Source organism: Alnus glutinosa, chromosome 2, assembly GCF_958979055.1.
Source record: "Alnus glutinosa chromosome 2, dhAlnGlut1.1, whole genome shotgun sequence".
In the NCBI taxonomy this organism is placed as follows: domain Eukaryota; kingdom Viridiplantae; phylum Streptophyta; class Magnoliopsida; order Fagales; family Betulaceae; genus Alnus; species Alnus glutinosa.
The window spans coordinates 38,909,626-38,929,096 of NC_084887.1; the positions used below are offsets into that span (position 1 = coordinate 38,909,626).

The following is a 19,471-nucleotide window of genomic DNA, read 5'->3' on the forward strand; positions in this document are numbered from 1 at the left end:
CAGTTTGCCCGACAAGCCCACATTTTTAAACTCATGTTCGAACAATCCAAACTTTTTATATGGGTTGTTCGAATTTCGATTGAACATCTTTTCGCGCGAGCAGATAGAACTGTTCATAGAGGAACGATGAGAAGGCTTGATGCTAAAACTTCATAAAAGTGTACGCTGTTACCCCTTGGACTTATGGTTTGGAGCAAATCAAGCGGTTCGAGAAGATGGTACTTAAATTCAAACTTGACTTGGAAAGAAACTTCTTTGCATTTCATTAATTTTTTAATACTCGCAGTTTGATTTTATAAAATCCATTTATTATCGTGCTGAACGTTTTTAAAAGGATATTGGTTTAAACAATTAATGGGAAACACCACGTCAGATATATATTAAAACGTGGACATAAATAAGCTATTTTTTTTTATTATTTTTTTTATAAATTAGTCTAATAAAGTATGTGTCACTTATATAAGTTGGTTTATAAGAAATTTTTTATGGATAAATTTTTGTCCAATATTATTAATCTGTTTTGAGAGGTATTTTTTGTTTTGGAAAAACGCTAGATGTTTTCAACTTTTTAATATTTTATTTACAACTTTTGACTTGTGTCTAACATGTGATTTGAATGTTTTCGACTTTTTTTTTTTTTTTTTTTTTTTTTTTTTTTAATTTATTTATTTATTTATTTTTAACTAAAAGCTTTATAACCAAACGCTTCAAACTACACTCCAGTAAAAATTGGAATCAATGTTGCAAAAAACCCACCTAGTTGCGATGCGATTATAATCTCACGTTGACATGTGTTAAAAGTTATAAAAAAATTGTATATGTAATATTACTTGTTTTAAAAAAATGCTAGACATAACTTTTGGTATGTGCCGTGATGTTGTTGAAGATAATAAATTTTTTTAGTAGTTGAGATGTATTAAAAGTTGTAAAATAATTATAAAAAATTATACTTGTAGCATTACTCTTATGTTTTATGTTCGGAAAAATATTTTGATATAACATAAATGTAAAATTTTGAGTATTTTAAGTAATTTGTCAATGTTGTTTTTCAAAAAATAAAAAATAAAACATAGGAAATAAGATTTTTTAACTAAACATGGCAAATATAGAAATATTTCCATGAAAAGGGGCAGAATTGTTAAAAAAATATATATATATATAAAAAATAAAAGTGGAAACTAGTAGCAGCTAGCATAGGTCAGAGCAGACGCATAGATAACACAAGCAGACAGCGCTCTCCGTTCATTGTTTTTAATATTTTCAGTACCTTTGCATTCCATAACGTTCAAACCTCGAATCTCTCCTCTTTCTTCTCTAAAATGATTCTCTGAACTCTGATCCATAGAAAAAGCCACTCCTCTTTTCTCTCACTCGCTCCCCCTTCTCTTCAACCCCAACTCCCTCTCTCTCTCTCTCGAAAAGAAACGCAGAGAGATGCTACCGAGGGCTGCTGCAAACGGTTTCGTTTGGATGGAAGGAGGAGGCGGTGGAGGTGGAGGTGGGGAAGAAGAAGAAGACGCAGCGTCGTGGACCAGAACCAACAATGAAGGCGAGCCCAGCAAGGAAGAGGACATGGGTCTTGGTGTTCCTCTCTCTTCCTACAAGTCCATGCTCGAAAATGACTGGTACATCAACAACAACGCTGCTCTGAACCCACCTCGCCAGGACCTACATAACCGTCTCCATGGCCTCCCAAACCCACAAGATATCAGAGACATTAGCTTCTGCTCCAATCCAAACGACGCCAATAGCCTTCTTTTGCAGCCCTTGGACTCGTCCTCTTCCTGCTCTCCGTCACAGGCGTTCACCCTCGACCCCTCACAGTCACAGTCACCCTTCTTGGCCCACAAATCTTGCTTCTCTTCGCTCATAAACGCGGTTTGCACCAACCCTTTTGACAATGCCTTCGATTTGGGGCTTGATAGCGGTCTTCTCTGCCCGTTCAACCCAGCTGCTTCCAACTCCCCTGCTTTGATGGGCTTCCCGGGATTGAATTCTCAGCCCCAGATTGGTGCTCCCGAGCTGGGTTCGGCCACTGAGTTTCAACCAACTCGGTTGCTGCCGATAACCGACACCGCCGCCGGGCTGACTGGCGGGTTTAGTCCAGCCGGTTTCGAGGGGTTCGATAACTCAGCGAGTTCTCTGTTACTAAACAGAGCAAAGGTTCTGCGACCCCTTGAGGTTTTCCCTCAAGTGGGTACGCAACCCACTCTGTTTCAGAAGCGAGCGGCTCTTCGGCATGGCGCTGAAAATTCGGGGACTTTGCAGGTGTCGGGTGCGACGTTCGGGGAAAATTCGGAGAATTTGGAGAGTAGGAGGAGGAAGAAGAACGAGGCAGGTGATGTTGAGGAAGCGAGCATCGATGTTTCGGGCTTGAATTACGATTCGGATGAGTTTAATGAGAATAGTATAGGTATGGCGGAGGAAGTAGTTAAAAATGGTGGAAGCAACTCTAATGCGAACAGTGCTGTCACGGGTGGGGACCAGAAGGGAAAGAAGAAGGGACTGCCGGCGAAGAATCTGATGGCGGAAAGGCGGCGGAGGAAGAAGCTTAATGATAGGCTCTACATGCTTAGGTCTGTTGTACCCAAGATTAGCAAGGTATGAAGTAATTTCAGGGGGTTTAAATTTTTGGCACTTTGCTTAATTTGAGTGTTTTTTTTCCCCATTGTATGTGTTGGTTAGTAGTTACCTTGTGAGTTTACTTTGTATTGGAAGACCATTGAGTGTAGAAGGCAGCATGTTGGGTTTAGATGCTCTATACATTTCTGAAATGGAATTTATGGACCAACCAACCGACCATAGAAGAGCTGAGAATGACGTCCCTTATTATCCTCTCTCCAAAGAACTTTGGGAAATCTCAAACAGTTTGTTAAAGTCAACCAATTTTAAGTTTGAGTAGATTTATGATCCATTCTATATTTAAGAACGCCGAGACGTTAGAATATTTATGTCAAATCCCACAATTGATCTTGATTTCTGAACATCTTGGACCGAGGACCATTTGGGAGTTTCTTTCTCACTTCATTATTTGGTTTTTCTTTTTGGACTTTAATTAAGTTGTAGTCCTTCATCCGCTGGCCATAATATCTGATGATTATCCTTATTTGTTCACAGATGGATAGAGCCTCAATACTTGGAGATGCCATCGATTACTTAAAGGAGCTTTTGCAAAGGATCAATGATCTACACAATGAGCTGGAGTCATCCCCACCTGGATCTTTGCTGCCACCTTCTACAAGCTTTCACTCTTTGACACCAACTCTGCCTACCCTTCCCTGCCGTGTCAAGGAAGAACTTTGTCCCAGCTCCTTGCCAAGCCCTAAAAACCAACCTGCAAGGGTAATTTCACCCATCTTAGTGCTCATGTGACATTTTCAGGTTTTTCATTAATTGCTTGATGCTTGTAAGTTTGGAAATGTGCTGTTATCTATCATCTTTATTTTCTCTGGAACTCTCACCTACCTAACGAGGACTTGGATGCAAGTGTTGTTGATTTCTAGATGTAAACAGGAGTAAAGTGCAAATGTTTATTGGTGTTCATATGGTTTTCTTACTTGCATCCTATCAGTTTGACCGACATGTCCAAAAAATCTTATAAATGGAGTACTGTGCATGTTACATAGACCAGTAGGCATCACAATTTTAACTTTCGCTAATTGTTCAATAAGATGTAAGCTCATCAACTTGTAATATGTGCTGCTGCATGGTCCTGTAGTATGATGCCATAAGCTTTATAGTGTATAGGATGAGTAAGTATTTTTCTTGTCTTTCTTTTTCTGCCCTTTGAACTAAAACATAGGATATATTAGTGAGGCCAAAGCCTTTAAACTTTAATTGGGCATGGTCCAGTTAACATTCACTTCCTTATCTCAGACACATACTCTACTCCTTATGTGGCATATGGTCGATTATTCTCAAGTAATACCAAATCCCTTTTTTTATGGTAATTCATTACTTTGGTTTGAGCCGTACTTTGCTTGGTTTCTCTATGTTATAGGTGGAGGTAAGGGTAAGGGAAGGGAGAGCTGTCAACATACACATGTTTTGTTCCCGCAGACCAGGTCTCTTGCTTTCCACTATGAGGGCTCTGGACAACCTGGGTTTGGACATCCAGCAGGCTGTAATTAGCTGTTTCAATGGGTTTGCTTTGGATGTGTTCCGAGCTGAGGTATGCTTCTTCCTCTGATGCCAAAAGTCAGGCTTTCATTGGTTTTATAGAATTCATCTTTTGGTTATGAAGCATGAGAAAGATTCCACACTATTGTATGTTCTGTTTTTGGTGCTTTGTACCTGCATCTTTTCATACTGCCATAATCATCTACTGTGGACTTGACTTTATTGCTTTTGAATTTTGCAACACCGATTTTCTAAATAGAAAATTATCTATGAGGAAGCCTTGAAATTGAGAGCCCATGCTCCCTTTTCTCATTGGAGAGAGAAGAGATAGGCCTTTCTGCCATTTCTGATTCTCATGCAGAGTACAACTGGTAGTCCACATGCATAGGTCTCAGGATCATGATGCAGATGGATGGAGGTGAAGCCACTACCAAGAAAAATTATGTATGATAGAATTGTCATTGCTGAAAGGATGACAGTATATTATTGGAAAAGAGAACATGGAAGTCCCTTAATGTGTTTTTTAAAGGCTTAAAAAAAAAAATTGGCTGAATAAGTGGAGATTAAAAAAAATAGAAACAAAGATTTCAAATCTAGTGAGATCTGATTTTCTAGTCAGATTCTGTGATCTTTCTCGCTCTTTCCACCACGCAAAGCAGGTTCTTGGTAATTTGAAAAAAAAGACTACTGCAAGTGGTCAGTTACAAACTGGCTGGTATAAGATGCTATAGTAATGCATGTTAGATATCTTAGAAACCCGTCAGGCTGTAGCCTAGTGATCAAAGGGTGGGCTTGGGATGAGCTGTAGGTTAGGGTATTATGAGTTTAATTTCGGACTAGGAATTCCTCTGGATTACCTGATACACGGTTTTGGCAGAGGAGTCGTGTATACGGAGTTTATTTTCCAGGGGTGGGTTCGAAGGGCCCTGCCTTGATAAGGTTCCACGTCATTAAAAATAAATAAAAAGATTTCTTAGAAATGCTATGCAATAATAAAGGGACCCTTTATCGCATTTTGGTTAGTGGCATCTTTATGCATGGTCCACGAAGCTTCTCCTTTTGTGATTGTGGCCTGACTTCTTTCTTTATCAATGTAGAGTGTGTCGATTGCTTTGCTGATTATGGTCATCGAAAGTCTTAATTCTTTTTCTCATTGTTGATCAGCAATGCAGGGAAGGCCAGGATGTATTGCCCGAGCAAATTAAAGCGGTACTTTTGGATTCGGCTGGTTTCCATGGTATGATGTAGCTCGAGTGAGTGCTTGCTTTGTAAATGCAACCAATTAGAAATGGAGGAACTAACTGTAGTGCTGTACGTGGAGTAGTTTGTAAATGCATTTGCTTCTCATTCCCATTGGTAAAGTTGCGCACAGACCAAGGTCAAGTAGGTCAGGTAATGTTTGAAGCGTGATTTACTATCATTAGTGGATATTTCTTGTAATCGTGTTTCAAAGCATAGCGATCGAATTTGTTGTGTTTCTCAAGTATCTTCAGCTTTGGGAGTAAATCTTTCCTCTTGTACTTATTCTGTATGGAAATAATTTTATTAGAATCTCACTGCCCATGTTTGATTATTGGGTTAATTACATTTAACTCCTTTCAACTATCATTCATTTACACGTTGTCACACTTAAATCTAATCCCCTTCAACTACCAATCGTCGTAAAAAATGTGCATGTGACACTCATTTTTAATGTGAAATAATGAAAATATCCATAGTTTGGAAACTAAATTTACTTAAACACACTTGTTTGTCTTTTAATCTTGGTTCAGTTTGTTCTTCTCTCTCTCCCTGTCTTACCAGTAATTAGAGTTAAACAAAAACAAAGCATCCTCTCTCATCACACCCAGAATTGATATTTTTCACTGTCATAGTATTATCTGCAATACATGATTTATAACCAACAAAAACGAATAAAGCACGTTTGCCATCAGTATATTCATAAGAGTTTATCGCCAACGAGATCTCAGAAAAATGCAAAAAAACCCGTCACAGTCAAGTCTATATGTATGCCTTCTTCTTTTTTCTATTCTTTTTTTTAATGAATAAGTAGAACTATTATTAACAAAAAGAATCATCTATACAACCAAAACTTCCAAAACACATCAAAAACACCTTACAAAACAGAGAAAACCTCTGTAAACCAACTAGAAACAAACAACAAACCACCACAAACTAAACCAGAGTATTTACATCAATATTCCAGTTAAAACAAAGTCTTAACATTCTCTGAAGTCTTATTGAATCTTCCTTCTCCGGAAAGCCGAAACCGCACCTCCCAAAAAATCATCTTCAAAATCTGTTCCTCAGTTCTCGAATGGCCACCAAATCTAAGTTCATTTCTAGCCCTCCAAAGACCATAGACAGCAGCACTAAGAACCAATCGGCAAGTCAACCCCAACATGGACTTAGTTTTCCAGTGGTTGCAACCTTCCTCAATCACATCATCCCAAACATTAGGAGGATCCAGAACATTACATCTCTACAAATAAGTCTTCCAAATCTGTGAACTCAACCCACACTCAAAGATCAAGTGATCCCGACTTTTGGTACCATGACGACAAAAAACACATGTTGTATCACCCTTGAATCCCCAAGAAAGCAACCGATCTCCAATAGAAAGCCGGTTATAAATGGCTAACTAAAGGATGAAGGCTTGTTTCAGGATAGCATGTGGATGCCAAACCAACGGCCACCAACTAACATGATCCTTCTTTCTCCGAAGATAATTGATGAGTGCAAAATATTGTATATTTGGACCTCCTAATTTGCATATGCTAAACCTTTAGCCTTGTTATTATCTAATGTTTTTGGTTAGTTTTTGTATCCTAGTCTTTTGCAGGACATTGAGAGAAAACGGCAACTTTAAGGTGAAAAGTGCAAAGCTTGGAAAAAAGCACACTTTAAGAAAACTTGGATGATGTGGTTATGTTTAACCAATCATTGAAATGATTAAATCAAAATTTCTCTAATTGGAGTCAAAATCGAATTGGATTAAATTTTAGATTCTGCACATGTCATAGTATTTTGGCCATAACTTTTCTCTCAAGTATCGGATTAAGTTGAAACCAGTAGCGTTGGAAAGCTAACTCAAAAAAATACAAATCATTGTGAAATAGGATTTTCCTAATTCGAACGTCTGCTATGCCAAAAGTGTCCCGCAATATTAGAACGCAAATCTTGACGAATCCTATTCTGATTTGTATTATGATTGCTTCTAAATTTGACTAGGAGATTGAAGTACAATTTTTTTAGAATTTCAATTTTTTTAGAATTTCTAGGGCTTCTAAGATTTGTTTGCTCCCTATAAATAGACTGCTAAGTCTCGATAAAAGGAGGGAAGCTAGAGATAAATATATTTTATTCTTTTTAGTTTAGTTTTTTTTTTTTAGGTTAGGTTTTACTTTCAATAGTCATGTGTAGCTAATTTCTGAACTAAGGTTGAGGATGAAGCATCGTCAATGAAGAACAACAACACTTTCACGTAAGTTTTTATTGTCTGATTTTATTGGTTTTAATATTTCAATTGTTTTACTTCTTTTCAATGTGTGAAATGATTCTTAGATATTTATTGTGATTCAATGATACATTTGATGATTTGATATAATTTCACATAATTGATTGCTTGGTTTTTATTTACAAAACAATTGGATATCTCTTGTGATTTATTTTACGGATACATTTGATGATTTGGTTTAAACTGGGTATCTTTTGTGATTTGTGTAAAGAATGAATACATGAGATGTTTTGATTAACTGTTTGAAGCATAGTAAAACATACTTAAGACTTTAATTTGTAAGAACTTCAGATTAATATTGATGAACATGGAGTATATTGTTATGATTCGGTGAATGTGGATTCCAAAACCTTAGTATTTTTTCTTTGTTTTATTTTCCTTTATTTAGTTTATGTTTTCTTTTTATAAAAAAAAAATCAAACATTTTTTGGAACAAGGTTAAGATTTAATTAGTTTAGAAACAAAATTGTTCTTCAAAAACACAATTCCCTGTGAGATCGATCTCGCACTTGCAATCCATTAATTGCAAACGATTTGTGCACTTGCGAGTACAATTAAAATTCACATCAATAATCCCAGGTATCTACACTAACAAAAGTGCTAGAACTGGCAATAGTCCAAATCGGTTTATCAACTACACCAAGCCTCACTACAGGGAGCTTGCTCTGAATCGCAACAAGGACATGAGACCGAGTCGGCCTCCAACACCAAGCACCATCTTTTAAAACAGAATTCAGCTTGGCTTCCAGTTTGCTATGGGAATCATAAACAATTCTAAACCCAAATCTCTCAACCAAGGTTCCAAGAGGATGCCAATTATCCATCCGCATGTGGATACGACCTCCTTCTCCAACTTCAAAACGAAGAAAATTTATAGCAAGACCTCAAAGTTTCAAGATTTTTCTTCAACACCAAGAATTGTTTTGAGGGATATTTACACTCCATTAACTTTTCCCTCTCTGCAAGTATGCTTGAATCCAAGCTACCCAGATTGAACTCAACCGAGCAAACAGACACCAAACATGCCTCAGCATAGACGAAATATTCAAGGTCTCTAAATCTTTCAAACCCAAACCACTTTCTTTTTTAGGATAACAAATAGCATTCCAAGCCAATTTAGCCTTAGCAGCATTCCCATCCTTGCCATTCCAAATAAACTGATTGAACTTTTGATTGACATCCTTTATAATCTTCTTTGGAATAATAAAAATACCAGTCCAATAAACTTGAAGACTATAAAGGATAGAATAAAGTAATTGCAGCATACCAGCAAAAGATAGGTTCTTAGAGGTCCAAGAATCCATTCAGCTAGTGATTTTCTCAATAAATCAAGGGCACACAAGATACCGAACAGGAAGCTGCCCTTCCTTCATATGCAAGTCCTCCAAAAAAGAAGCCTTCAATCTGTCTGAAACTCCAAAACATTAAACATAACTTTTTGAAGGGTTGACCTTCAAACCAAACAGCACCTCAAACTTGAATAATGCATCCTTAATAATAGAGATGGAGGAAAGATTAGCAACAGAAAAAATAAGCAAGTCATTCGCAAAACAAAGGTGAGTGAGTTCCAGCTTAGAACACCTAGGGTGAAACTTAAAACCCAAACCTTCCCGAGTAAGCTCCCCCAAAATTCTGTAAAAGACTTTAATAGCAATGACAAAAAGGTAGGGGGATAAGGGACCCCCTTGCCTCAACTCCTTTTCGCCTTTAAAATACCTTACCAAAGTCCCATTAAGTGAGATAGAAAACCTTGGAGAGGTTATACACATCTTAACCCACTTAACAAATTTGGCGGGGAACCCACAACAGGCGAGGCAATGAACCATAAACTTCCAATCTACAGAATCATAAGCCTTCATCAAGTCCACCTTCAAGGTACATCTAGGCTGACCAGCCTAACCCTCATTTCTGTGATAATTCCAGACTAATTCTTGAGCCAATAGGATATTCTCAAATATGCTTCTATTCAGGATAAAAGCTGACTGAGTTCTACTGACCACCAAATCAAGAACAAGCAACATTCTATTGGACAAGATTTTTGTAATGCACTTGTAAAGGACATTACAACTAGCAATAGGCCTGAAATCACCCATAACTACAAGTGCATTACAACTAGCAATAGGCCTGAAATCACCCATAACTATATGTTCAAGGAGAAGATAAATATATCATGATTGAGATCTAACCTCGAGCTTGTCTTCATTAAGATCTAAGTATTGACTCCAACTTAAATATTCTTATATGGTTTTAGGGAAAAATACTCTATTGGTCCATGAGGTCTGACCTTTTATCAAATTGCTTCCTAATTTCCCAAAGTTATCAATATTTTTTATTTTTATTTTTTTGTTTTTATCTTCATGGAGCCACTCCACTTTAATTATGGAAGATATTTTTATGTGATTTCTCCATTTAGCATTGCCATAAATATTTTGTTTGTAATTTATTGTTTCACATTACATGCATCTCAATCTTTAATTGCTAATTTTCTTTTGCTTAAAGTTATGGTTTTTCATATTGCTCATCTCTCTTTGTTGTAAATGAGACGTTACAAGGAATATTCAATTTTATGTTGCATTGTCAGATGGTGTATCGGTCGGAAGTCCCATACACGAGGTGGTTTTTGATGGGGCGAATACCTCTGATCATACTAAGTGGCTTACTGCTAGAAGGAAAGAACAATTTGAGATTCTGATGGCCAAAGAATTCTAAAGAATCTAAATGATGAGGTACACTTGTTGCTTTCAAACAGTAGATTTGTGGGTGAACCATAAAATTGCTTCTTATAAATTATTTTCTTTAGTAATTCGCCGGAGCAGGCCGGAGATGATCAACTTCAATGATTATGTTATTTCTCCTCCTTTGTACTTAAATAAATATGAAATGTATATTGATGCTTTAAATGAATTTAAATGCTTTGGAATGATTTGCTAGAGGGCTTTGCTTTTTAAAAGGTCATGATACATTGTTATGAGCTCATTGTCTCAATTTTACATTACACTTTTTTTCTTTTTTCCTTTCAATTATTCATTTATATTGGTTATAATAAAATGAAGTAGTACCTCGTGGGTGGGTGCGGCCCTCTAGTAAAAAAAGATGGATGAACTCCCCATGTAGTGACATATTTTTCAAGTGTCACATATATTCGGCAATAATATTGATAACGATGGATGAATGATATGCTAACACACAATAAAATTGTCCCTAGAGCCCCGCTGGGGGAGGTACATTTGGTGGGGTGTTACAAAAATATCACTTACATACTCACCTTCTCATATGAAGTAGGGCCTACATGTAAGAGGGTGAGTGTATATAAAATGTGTAAGTGATATTTTTTTTTTTTAACTTTCCTATAGGTAGATGGATGATACGTTACCGTAGCAATAATAATGAAAGGGAACAGTAGTAATAATATCATCAACGACGACGTATCTACATGGAAACAAAATATAGTGATGTTACAGTTGTTACTGATGTAGATGTAGATGGAATTGAATGGCCAAGACCGTCGATCTCTCTGTAGTGGTCAACGCAACACTGGAGTCTACACACTGACGCACACTTGCGACAGAGAGGTCCACCTTGGTTTCAACTCTGAACTTTCTTCAAAAGCCCAAGCAACGTTTCACTTTTGAAAAATGATAAATATACAACCCTATCACAATTTTGGCACAACCCTCACTTACAATGAAGTGAGGCCCACGTGTATGGGCCCCACCTCATTGTGAGTGGGTTGTGCCAAAGTTGTACAAAAGGGTTGTACCCCAATCATTTCCTTTCACTTTCACATTCACTCGCCAACTTCGTCAATGCCAAACCCGCGCCCATTCGTCGCATAACTCTTTACCACCTGTTCAATTACATTTTTTCTCCGTTTCAATTTTCATGGAAAAGAAGAGGGATTTTGTAGTTAAAAGTATATATACTGTTAAATATAATAAAATAAACTTATAAAAATGACTCTTTTCAATAAAATGGGAAGAATCCGATTCTCCAAAGAAGTGTTACCATTTGTACGTCCATCCCAATTAAAAGCAACATTGGATGCTTACAAAATAAACAAAAAATAATAAACAAAAATATCAGAGTATTTTTTGTTTTTAATTTTTTTACATGTTTATTAAAAAAAAAAGTGAAAAGAGATTTAAATTAGTGACTTTGATATACACGATTTTTTTTTTTTTTTTATTGGGTGAGATAGATCGTACATGTACACCCACATGTGTTTCTGATCTTTAAATGACCAATAGCAGAATTGTCAAACTCATCTTGTACTAGTCATTATTGGTTATGACACGGGACACAAATTGTCAAACGCAAGTCTTGTCTATTCATAGAAAAAAAAAAAGAAAAAAAGTCTTGTCTATATTTATAAGTATATACTCCTCTCGTATTAATAATATTTTGTGTTGCATAACCATTTTTATTGATTATATTATTCTCTATCAATCTAAATAGCGCCATATCTACTTATACAACACAAAAAATGTGTATTTATTTTTTGGTTTAAAACTAGAGTCTCAATGGATGAATATGACCTAATTAATATTTTTGTTTTTATGTGTTCCATTGAAGAAAACCTTACTATGTTTGATGTATATTATTTTACATTTAGTTTCACTTTTTTTAAAATAAAAAATAAAAAAATTGCGTGTGGAAAATGGAATTATTGTAAAATTTAAACTTTAATTTGGAAATTTGTATTAGTGTGTTGAACATGTAAATACATTTATTTTTTACTAGCATTGGTCAGTAGGCAATTGTGCGCAACCGGCTGTGACAATAGCTTTCCCGAAGGGGTAATTGACACGAAGCGCAGGATTGAATCTCGGCCGTCAGTTTTAACAGAAACCGCAGGAGGGTTTCTGAGCAAAATTGACACAATACGTTTTTGTGTGGGATTCAAACGGTCCTTTTATGTACAGGAAGAGAGAGGCGCCGCCGGGTATTGAGTTTGAGTCGCATTTTCCTTGCATTCCTTCGGAGCTTTGGACTCTAAAGCTCCGAAGGAACCTGAGTGCTTACCCATTCTTTGTTCTTCGAAAAATTCTGCTTTTGGAACCGCTTCGTAGCTCGCTGTCAAGGTACCTCCGGATCTCTTTCTCCATTTTTTCCTCTTAAGTTTTGGTTGCATTTCTCTTTCTATTGCAGTTCTTTTACTTATAATGGAAGCGAAATGTAAATTCGTACAAACACACGTTACTTTTGTGTAATTTTGTCGTTATTTTTTCTGTGTTGTTTTTGAATGATTTGATTGAATAGTGGAATGTGCAGATCGAACGGTTGAATTTTGAAGCAAATTTTGGCGAACATCTTATTCTCGGTTCAGATCTTTGAGAAAATTTTGCAATAGGCAATTGAATTTTGCATCAATTCGTCGAAATAGCTTGGTAGATCCGTTAGCTAATTAAGCATGGAGGCCGGATTGCAATTTGCTGGAGTTAAGACTTTGTGCCCCGTTTCATCGAGGAGATCTTCATATTTCCGGCCTCTATGCACAAAGCGGCTTCGTTTTTCTACTTTTGCTGCTTCGGCATCCGGACTATCGCATACGAGTGTGAAGAGTTGTTGTAGAAGCAGAGTTTTGAAAGTGAGTTGCGAGGTAGGGAGTGTGGATGTCCTTGAAAGGAAGGAAACGGAGAATCAAGGTTTCGGCGAAGCAGGGAATCAATTGACGTGTGTCATGAAGTTCGGTGGCTCGTCGGTGGCCAACGCTGAGAGAATGAGAGAGGTAGCTGAGCTCATTCTCGGCTTCCCGAATGAGAGACCGGTGATTGTTTTATCGGCAATGGGAAAGACGACGAACAAGCTTTTGTTGGTATGCATATAATTTGTTGTTATCAAGCTTTTATTGGTATGCATATAATTTGTTCTTATGTATTTTGGTAAACTATAAAAGAAAGAAGAATGTAATGTAATTGAATTGGTTTGTATTCTGTGTTAGGCTGGAGAAACGGCTGTCGGCTGTGGTGTTACTAACATATCGAGTATTGAGGAGTTGAGCTTTGTAAAAGCACTGCATCTCGAGACTGTGGAAGAGCTTGGAATAGACAAGTCTACTGTAGCAAGTGAGTTCCTTTCTTGCATGTAGGATCGGTTGTTATTGGTCAGAACTAGTAGTTTGGGTTTGTATTGTAATATCTAAATCAGAGTACGTGTAATGATACTAGTCATATAGCTGTGAAGTATTTCTTATAACTCTTCGGGTTGGCAGTACACTGCAGTTCTGTCCTCTTTAGGATTGGCATCTTGAAGGGAAGTATATTTAAAATATATAAGGATGTTACAATTCTGCTGGCGTCAGTTTCTTAAGTATCTAATTTTTGGTTCTAAGCCACTTCAATTAGAAAGAAAAAGAAAGAAAAAAGAAATTAAGCTGAGGCAAATGCATAAATATAGCTTTGCATTTTTATTAAAGGCAGTTTCAAACGCATAAATATAGGGTCCTCATACTTGGGAGCTCCATTATGCATTATGGTACCTTGATATTGAACCCCATATGTGTATGAAGTACTATAGACCTTTATCCTTTGCATCAAAAGTGGGCATTATAAACTCTTGATGCACAATTTATGTGCTTGTTTGTTTCTAGTGAGCAGCTTAAGCTTGGTTTATTTTAATCAATTAGTTGAACTTGTCTACTTTCTGATCAAGTTGAGATTCCCGTTCGCGTGGAAACCTTAAGAAATGTCAACTTGTCTTAGTTGGGTTTGTTTGGTGTTATTTATGTATTAATGTTATGTTTTTAGAAAGTTATCAGATGATCACATGTAGTATCAATTCATTGAGTATCTTTTAGTTTAGGCGTTTATTTCAGTACATTAAAATTTCTAATGAATGGTTCTCTCCAATAATTGATGGGATATTGTTTTGCGAAAAGAAATCATCTATGTCTGCGAAACTTGAACAAGGGTCGCATAGAGTTCTGGCCATGCTAGATATTTCAACCAAAGTCAAGAATGGAAAAACCAGTATTGTGACTGCTACATCCACTGATACAGATGGGTGGCCTTTTAATTAACAATTGGAGTCTCTGACAGTGCGAATTGTTATCAATTTCTAGAAACTCTTGATATTATTGAGTTTCATCATATTTTACACAATAGATGTCCTTATGTCATAATTGCTCTAAGCATCTCTTTATCTTATTGCCATTGAATAGGTTAGTACGTGTACCATCTTTATCCTCTCTTTATTTGTTGGATTCAGATGATTATCATTTATTCTTGTCTCTATGGCTGACTTGGTGTTGGTCAAAAAAAATATTTGCAGCACACCTAGAAGAATTGGAGCAGCTTCTCAAGGGAATTGCTATGATGAAAGAGCTGACTCTAAGGACAAAAGACTACCTAGTTTCATTTGGGGAGTGCATGTCCACTAGGATCTTTGCAGCATATTTGAATAAAATTGGTGTAAAAGCTCGCCAAGTATGTTGTTTCCTGATTACTTATCTATTCTTTAATGCGATTAGTCAGTTATTATTCTTAATTGACTGGTATATGAACCTAATAGTCCTTTGAAGAAAATGGTTAGACTTGGATTTGTGCTTTCAATTACATTGCTTAAAACCATTCTTGATAAGTGCTGTTTATAACCCCCCGCCCCCCCATGCTTTCTCTTGCAGTATGATGCCTTTGAGATTGGTTTTATAACCACAGATGACTTTACGAATGCGGATATTTTGGAAGCAACTTATCCAGCTGTTGCAAAGAAGTTGAATGGTGATTGGGTTTACGAGCCTGCAATACCAATTGTTACTGGCTTCCTTGGAAAGGTATTTTTACTGGCTAGATGCTTATTAGATTTTCTTATTGGAAGAACTTGAAAGTTGGTTTCCTGTAAGGATTGACAATAGTGGTAACAAATTTTGTTGTCCTAATTGTAGGGCTGGAGGTCATGTGCAGTTACTACATTGGGTAGGGGTGGTAGTGATTTAACAGCCACAACCATTGGTAAAGCACTAGGATTGCGAGAGATACAGGTCAGTTAAGGTTTACATCTTGAGATTTGTCACTAGATATGCATATGCATGAGTGATGACCCCCAGGACCCAGCTTCAGATGTTTAAGGGATGGGGCGGGGTGGAATTGGGAAAGGTATAAGGTTCATTTCTTGCCTTGTAAAAAAAAACCTACTCCTATGTACACATAGTCGAAGACATGGGTATACAGATGGTACTAAAAACAAATGCATGTGTAAAACAGTAGCATTTGAAAACTTTTATGTTAAATTTGAATGGGATTCTTGGATGTGTTTTTGCTTAATTTCCATATTTTCTTCAATATAAACAAATTTATTTGAATCCTTTACAGGTGTGGAAGGATGTTGATGGTGTTTTAACATGTGATCCTAATATATATCCACGGGCAGAACCTGTTCCATATTTGACATTTGATGAGGCTGCTGAACTTGCATATTTTGGTGCTCAGGTAATCATTATCTCGTAGCTTCTTGCCAACTTAAGCTGTGAAAGCTACTGAAAATATGTCTTTTTTCAAATTGCTGCATTTGGGTTGAAATCTTTAACAAGCTGATTTTAAGGCACCATTAGTCAATGTTGGTCCTGCCAAAGCAAGGTCCTAACAGGGGAATCTGAATAGGGTTAAGTCTTCGACATTTTCATGAAATTGCTTCATTTCTGGTTTCCCTCTAACATTATTTATGCAAACTTAATCTAAAGATGGCAATTGTTTGTCTCTAGCCTGACAAGAGTCAAATCATGAGAAAACAAGAGTTGGCTCCCTGAGTTTGACCTGCTGTAACGTCATGGTTCTGAGCTTGTTTCAATGAGTGGAATTGGATATTGTGGCCTTGCAAACTTATATGAGATATGAAAAGTTTTATTTTCTTAGCTACATTCTCTTGAGATTCATTCAACATCCTAAATTTGTTACCCTAATGCTCCGTCTTATCAAATGTGCACTATATGTTCTGTAGCTAGGTTGTTAGTAACAGACAAGTTGAGTGCATTCATTCAGGTAGTGTCGTGAAGTAGTAAAGTGTTCCTTGGACATCCAAAAGATGCTTGGAGCAAAATTTTACAAAAGCAGAAACAATATGGCAAAGATAAGCATGCATGATTGTTTATGAGTTTTTTTTAATTTATTTTTTTTACTTCATAGGTCCTGCATCCGCAGTCCATGAGACCAGCTAGAGAAGGTGATATTCCTGTTAGGGTTAAAAACTCTTACAACCCTAAAGCTCCAGGTACTCTCATAACCAGGACAAGAGACATGAGTAAGGTTGGTAGCAATTGACTGTTATTAAAGGTCGTATGGAAGACTCCAACCGGCATTAATCTTTCCTTTCTCCACTTTCAGGCAGTACTAACTAGCATTGTTTTGAAAAGGAATATAACTATGTTGGATATTGCTAGCACTAGAATGCTTGGTCAATATGGCTTCCTTGCAAAGGTTAGAAATCTGATGATTGGTGCTCTTTTCCCTCGTGGTGACGCAAAATCTCATTTAATTTTGCATGGTATTTGTCCTCGCAGGTATTTTCAACATTTGAAGACTTGGGCATATCGGTGGATGTTGTGGCCACCAGTGAAGTCAGTATTTCCTTGACACTGGATCCGTCAAAGCTTTGGAGCAGAGAACTAATTCAGCAGGCAAGCGTATGATATCTCATTCCGTGTGTTGGAATTTTTTGTATTAATTCACAATTTGTATTTGTACTTGCGTTTGGTTCCAACGGTTAATGGTTTCCTTGTAAATTGCTGTTTGCATGCTTGGAGTCAATCCACTATAACGTGCTGATCAATCTAAATTATTGTGCAGAGTGGTTTGCGTATGTTTTGCAACCGCTTATTTATTTATTTAATTTATCTCATACCATTATTTTTTGAGTAGGAACTTGACCATGTTGTTGAAGAACTCGAGAAGATTGCTGTTGTAAACCTTCTTCAGCACAGATCAATAATTTCTCTTATAGGAAATGTTCAGAAATCATCACTGATACTAGAGAAGGTGCTGTATATGTTTTGTTCATTTACTTGGAGAATATCCCTTCAATTGTCCTTGAAACTTGTTAAGATGATTGCAAATTTTGTTTTTGTTTTTCTTCTAGTTTTGTACGACATTGTCTGGATTACCTTATCTTTTCTTACTTGTGGTGAATATTCATCATCTCTTGGAGAGTTTTTCTCATATATATATTTTAAATTTTTCTGCTGAATTCTTACAAGAAGTTTTAGGACATAATTTGAATGAGTTTAATATTGACATTCAGTTACTGGGTGTAAATTATGGCAGGCATTTCGTGTTCTTCGAACAAATAAAGTCAATGTTCAGATGATCTCACAGGGTGCATCTAAGGTCTCTCCTACACAACTCTTTTCCGATTAAATTGCTGTTTGCTGCAAAATAACAAAAATTTGATTTTCTCTGTATGTCTCTCACTGATTAGTTTTTCCACTGGCCACCAGGTTAATATTTCGTTGGTTGTGAATGACAATGAAGCAGAGCAATGTGTGAGGGCGCTCCACTCAGCCTTCTTTGAAAGTGATCTTCTCTAAACCAAATTGATGGCCATTTTACCACTAGTTGTGATCTTCTCACTGTAACTCTATATTTACTTTTCCCAAGCTTGGGGAAGTTAGCGCCCCTTTTCTTGTCCAACTAAAAGTTAGGGGGATAATTTTGTCGTGCAACAAGCTCTTATAGCTAATCATGGTGTACTGCTCTAGTTTCTTTTATTGTTTACATTTGTGTTTTTTGTTTTGTTCATCTCAAAATTGATGCCAAGTCAAACACTCTCCTTCCACCAGATGGATCCGGATCCTCTCCAGTTCTAATAGAACTGGAGAGAAGCCGGTTGATGGCTGCGATCTCTTTAAAGAGATCGCAGCCATCAACTTAAGCCATGTCAGCAACAAGAAGAAGAAGAAGAAGAAAAAAAACCAAAAACCAAGTAAAAGTCGGTCTCTTCTTCTTCCTCCTACTCTCCAAATTCTCCTAAACCCAGCCTCGTTCTTCTTCCTCTACCATCTTCATCATGTTCGAGTGAAATCACAGAGGTCTCCTCTAATGGGTTAGATCAGGAAGAAACAAGCTCCAACCCTTGGTTTAATTCTTCATATATGAGAGAGCCTTAAAAATTACATCTAATCTGATATGCAACTGTCGTGCAATATAAGAGAATGGCCTAAAAGAAAAGATTTAACTGTTTCAGGGGCTCAAGAGATGAATCCGGAATATCTCATTAGAGCTGGAGAGGACTTGTTTCTTCCGGATCCCATCTCCATGGCCTCCCAAATACATAAGATGTCGGCATTACCTTCTGGACCTTAGCCTTGTAACCCTTGCTTGCACTCCATAGAATCAACGAGAAAACTGAGAAGAACACCACGAAGAGGAAAACGAAGCAAATATACAACCTCACATTGCGGCCCAAACCCACTCCCGCGAGTCTTCCACCTCGCGCTTTTCCGCGTTCCTCAAGAACCCCAAAAATCCCTCCGCCTGGAAGAAGATACAGAAGGAGCCAAAGTCCGACAACGACGGAGTTGATTTATGGAGGTCCTGACATTGGAGGAAAATTCGGAGAATTTGGAGAGTAGGAGGAAGAAGAGGAGGTTGGATTTTTTATTTTATTTTTCTTGCTAACGTAGCTTAAGTTGATGGCTTGGATATCTTTAAAGAGATCCCAGCCATCAACCGGCTCCTCTCCAGTTCTATTTCCGGATCTCCACCAGATCACGCCACATCATTTAGCACTTTACCGCCACATCAACCCTCTCTTTGATTCTTTCACCTAAACACAATTAAAGTCTACGTTGATACTGTCATGTATGCCCTATTTTGCGCGCTTTAGTCTTCTAGCATGTTCTTTTCT

At 37.1% G+C, this 19,471-nt stretch overlaps 2 protein-coding genes across 4 annotated transcripts; both read left to right on the top strand.

Moving 5' to 3' along the window:
* The first annotated feature begins 1,196 nt into the window (after positions 1 to 1,196).
* LOC133860082 (transcription factor ICE1) lies at positions 1,197 to 5,706 on the top strand. The gene is made up of 4 exons (XM_062295731.1): positions 1,197 to 2,601; positions 3,118 to 3,342; positions 4,001 to 4,171; positions 5,284 to 5,706. Exons 1-4 carry the CDS (start codon positions 1,435 to 1,437, stop codon positions 5,365 to 5,367), a joined length of 1,647 nt encoding a protein of 548 aa, XP_062151715.1. The 5' UTR covers positions 1,197 to 1,434; the 3' UTR covers positions 5,368 to 5,706.
* A 6,792-nt stretch (positions 5,707 to 12,498) lies between these two features.
* LOC133860085 (aspartokinase 2, chloroplastic) lies at positions 12,499 to 18,357 on the top strand. 3 transcript variants are annotated; one of them, XM_062295734.1, is made up of 13 exons: positions 12,499 to 12,717; positions 12,896 to 13,451; positions 13,578 to 13,701; positions 14,906 to 15,060; positions 15,258 to 15,407; positions 15,519 to 15,614; positions 15,946 to 16,062; positions 16,756 to 16,875; positions 16,954 to 17,046; positions 17,130 to 17,252; positions 17,488 to 17,604; positions 17,890 to 17,952; positions 18,063 to 18,357. In XM_062295734.1, the coding sequence occupies exons 2-13, from the start codon at positions 13,047 to 13,049 to the stop codon at positions 18,150 to 18,152; spliced, it is 1,653 nt and encodes a 550-aa protein (XP_062151718.1). In that variant the 5' UTR covers positions 12,499 to 12,717; positions 12,896 to 13,046; the 3' UTR covers positions 18,153 to 18,357. The 3 variants fall into 3 exon arrangements, with proteins under 3 accessions (XP_062151718.1, XP_062151717.1, XP_062151720.1); XM_062295733.1 differs by having other exon boundaries at positions 12,908 to 13,451; XM_062295736.1 differs by having other exon boundaries at positions 12,908 to 13,451; positions 17,130 to 17,246.
* The last annotated feature ends 1,114 nt before the right edge of the window (positions 18,358 to 19,471 follow it).